Source organism: Chenopodium album, chromosome 12 (genome assembly GCF_948465745.1).
Source record: "Chenopodium album chromosome 12, dcCheAlbu1.1, whole genome shotgun sequence".
NCBI lineage: Eukaryota > Viridiplantae > Streptophyta > Magnoliopsida > Caryophyllales > Amaranthaceae > Chenopodium > Chenopodium album.
Window position 1 is genome coordinate 15,557,618 of NC_137845.1, and position 3,831 is coordinate 15,561,448.

Consider the following 3,831-nt stretch of genomic DNA (forward strand, 5'->3'; position numbering starts at 1 on the left):
TTCCTTTTGGTTTCTACATTTCTTCATTACCCACTTAGCCTCATCTACAAATTGCAGAATCTGCCTTTGGAAATGCAAAATATTCAAGACAACCCCCCACACTTTATGAGAATAATCACATTCAAAGAAAATATGTTGAACTGTTTCATTCCTGTGCAAACACATTAGACACACTGGGTTACAAGAGATATTCCAAGTATGCAATCTGTCTTTTGTCACTATTCTTTTTTTTTTTTGACAGCTAGAACAAAGGGAGTTAATCCCCAATATTAGAAACACTAGATAAACAATGAAAAAAAGGTAAGAGATTGTTGATCCTATGAATCCACATTCTTCTTTCCTGCAACTCTGGAAGACTTCCTTGCAGCCAGCGTGTTACTCTTGTATCTTGGCAACAAATCTGCAGATGCCAAAAATGGTTGTTAAGAGCAGCCTGCATTCCATCATGGATAGCACATAAGATACTCATAGGGCTGCCCTCGTGTTCAGTAAGACTAGAGCTCTGCACAATGTTTTTTGCAGCATCCTTTAGGCACCAGGCCCAGCTTATACCACCCCTTTTCTGCTTTAATTGCTGCACCACCAGACTCAGGGTAATGCAAGTACCAGCACCAATGATCAGAGAGTGTTTGCAGTTATCTTGCTCCCCTGTACTGTGGTTAGAACCAAACCCCGGAGGTTGATCAAGAGTGTGCTCCTGTTGTTGATTCTGCAGAGAATTTCTATCAGTCTTCACCTCCTTCACCTCCTTCAAACATGATTTTTTTAAGGCTAGATAGACTTGGTGCTCCATTTTCTTGATAGCTCCCCACGGATTTGAACTTGAGTTCCTGAAGATCACAGCATTCCTAGCATCCCAGATACACTCCAAACCTGCAATAAAAAGCAAATAACTTTCTTCCAAACCTTTATGAGCACCAGTAAGGGCTCTTTGCCAGTTTTCAATCCATTCTGAGATAGGAATGTTACTTTGGGAATCCACATTGAGGCCTAGGTTGCATCCTTTCCACACATGGCTAGCAAAAGAACAGTCTCTAAACAAATGTTCAAGGGTTTCGAGGTGAGAATTCTGCTGGTCTGACTCATTCCAGCAGAGAACACAATGATGTTTATCACCTAAACCTCTCTTTTTCCTTTCACTACCTACAGGAAGGGCTCTATTCAGAATTTTCCAAACAAAAGTTTTTTGTTTCAAAGTCCCAGCAAGTTTCCAAAATCTTTTCCATTTGTGAGTATTAGAGCTCCTAGAAGCTGAGACTGTATCCTTGCTGTAGTTTGCATCAAAAAGAAGCATGTAACCACTCTTCACTGTATACAAGTCATTCCTGTTAGCTTTCCAAACAACCTGATCATCCATGCCTATTTCCATGAGCTTGATTTTTTCAATATTCCTAACAATATTTTCAGTAAACCAGGTGTGACACTTGATTAGGTCCCATCTCCCATCATCTTTCTTCAGGCTAGCAACAATCTCAGTTGTGTGAGATCCTTGGTTCTTCCATTCAGGTGTGGTAGCATTTACCCAGGGATGGTGAATTTTTGCACAGCACCCATCACCTTAAGACCACGCACACCCCTTTTTTAGAACCTGGAGACCCCACTTAATGCCATTCCATCCCCAAGAACCAGGTTTCCTCTTATCCCAAGCATCTTCAAACAAAGTTTCCTTGTTAACACCATACTTTGTCCCAAAAACTCTACTAATTAGAGCCTCAGGATCATTTATAATGCGCCAACCTTGCTTAGCCAGTAGTGCTTGATTGAAAAAACGAGCATCCAAAATTCCTAGCCCTCCCTTCTCCTTATCCCGAGTAAGAATGGACCATTTTCTCCAGTAAACACCTTTGCCAGCTTTGTTTCCCAACCACCAGAACTTAGCCACAATGCTGTTAATTCTCTTCAATATTTTGACAGGGCACTTGAAGGCAGAGAGAACATAGGTTCCCAAACTGGAAAGAACTGATTTGATTAATGTTAACCTCCCAACATAAGAAAGAAAAAGAGCATTCCACGCAGTTAGTCTGTCTTTGACTCTATCAATAAGGGTGCCAAAAATCTGTTGCATAGAGCTTCCAAAGTCAGCTGGGATGCCAAGGTAGACCCCAAAATTGTTGCTTTTTTTGATACCAAAGAGATCACTAAACTTGCTGGTTTTATTATCATCCAAGTTTGGACTGGAGAGAAGCACAGATTTTTCTTGATTTATAATCTGACTAGAAGCTTTGCAATAGACATCAAGAACCTTACTCAAATTTTGCACACTCTTCTCCTTACCTTGAACAAAAAAGACTGAGTCGTCTGCAAAGAAAAGATGACTAATTTTTGGGGCTCTCTGAGCTACACTGATCCCTACTATGTTCCCAAGCTCTTCCTCTATACCAATTAAACCCGATAAACCTTCCATACATAGAATAAATAAATAAGGGGAGAGGGGGTCCCCTTGTCTTAGACCACAACTAGGAGCAAATCTTTCCCCTATAGAACCATTAATGATTACAGAGAAGGATGTTGAAGTTACACAGTTCATAATAGTCTTAATCATCATATTGGGCAGACCAAATTTGTGAAGCACCCTCTCTAAAAAATCCCATTTAATTCGGTCATAAGCTTTACTCATATCCGTTTTAATGGCAAGTTTTCCTCTAACCCCTTTCTTCGTTTTCCTAATATTTTCTAACAATTCATGAGCAATCAAGATATTGTCAGCAATTGCTCTACCAGGAATGAAGGCATTCTGAAATTGGCCTACTAAGTCATTAATCACCCTTCTTAGTCTATTAGTAATGCATTTTGAGATGATTTTGTAGATGACATTACACAAACCAATTGGCCTAAGTTTATCCATAGTCTCGGGATTATCACACTTCGGAATCAAGGCTAAATTTGTGTAATTCAATTCTCTCAAAATGTTACCTGATTTGAGAGCCGATTGAACCGCATCTATTACATCATTTTGGATCCAATTCCAGTTTTTTTGATAAAAACCAGCTGGAATCCCATCTGGACCTGGAGCTTTCCAAGGTTTCATGGCAAAAAGGGCATTTCTGATCTCCTTCCTTGAGTATGGTTTGGAGAGCATATCCTTCTGATCTTCCGTGAGATGTCTTGTGATTCCTCTGGTGCCTCGTTCAATTTCACCCCTCCTATTGCTATTTATAGAGTTGCTATTTGTAGAGTTGTCCCTTCCTCCGTATATACGCTTGAAATAGTCTGCTGCTAACCCCGCGATCTCGTGTTCTTCAGTAATCCATTCTCCATCCTCTCCCCTGATCGCATCAATCTTGTTCCTGGCTTTTCGTCCTTTGACAAAATTGAAGAAAAATCTAGAACATGTATCCCCTGCATAATTCCAGTTTATTTTTGCTCTTTGTCGCCAGTAAACAGCAAGGTTTGAGGAGTATTCTTCCAGTTTCTTACTGACTTCCCTAAACTCCTCGTCTTTCCCTTCTTCTTCCATAATTAACTGAGCTTCTAACAAGTCCTTCTCGAATTTATCCCAAGTCCCATTCCACTCTTCTCTTTTATCAAGCGTCCACTTCTTAATTTCCTTTTTTGCTTGTTGAGATCGTCGCATTAGTTTGTACATAGGGGATCCGTTTTGATTTGTTTGCCAACCCCTTTGCGCTGCTTCTATGCATTCACTGTAATTCAGACTCCACTGCTCCAATTTGTAGCTACTCTTTTTTATTTTCTTTTTGAGTGATGATTGTTAAAAATGATTGGGGCATGATCTGAGATTTGGATGGGCTTGTGAATAATATGGGCGTGAGGGAACTTATTTAGCCAACAAGTATTAGCGTAACCCTTGTCTAATCGTTCTAATACTAGATC

The 3,831-nt window shown here is 40.1% G+C and overlaps 1 protein-coding gene across 1 annotated transcript; it reads right to left on the reverse strand.

The window, feature by feature from the left end:
• Positions 1-256: 256 nt before the first annotated feature.
• Positions 257-3,574, reverse strand: LOC145570966 (uncharacterized). Its single transcript, XM_081630079.1, has 2 exons — positions 1,589-3,574; positions 257-1,495 (listed from the first exon to the last, which is right to left on the reverse strand). Exons 1-2 carry the CDS (start codon positions 3,572-3,574, stop codon positions 257-259), a joined length of 3,225 nt encoding a protein of 1,074 aa, XP_081486205.1.
• Positions 3,575-3,831: the final 257 nt, after the last annotated feature.

Bases quoted from the DNA above. Each gene is read 5' to 3' on its own strand.
- LOC145570966 (XM_081630079.1), bottom strand. From the start codon at position 3,574: ATGCGACGATCTCAACAAGCAAAAAAGGAAATTAAGAAGTGGACGCTT. The intron at 1,496-1,588 runs GTTCTAAAAAAG...CCTGAATGGAAG, and splicing joins GCATTAAGTGGGGTCTCCAG to AACCAAGGATCTCACACAAC.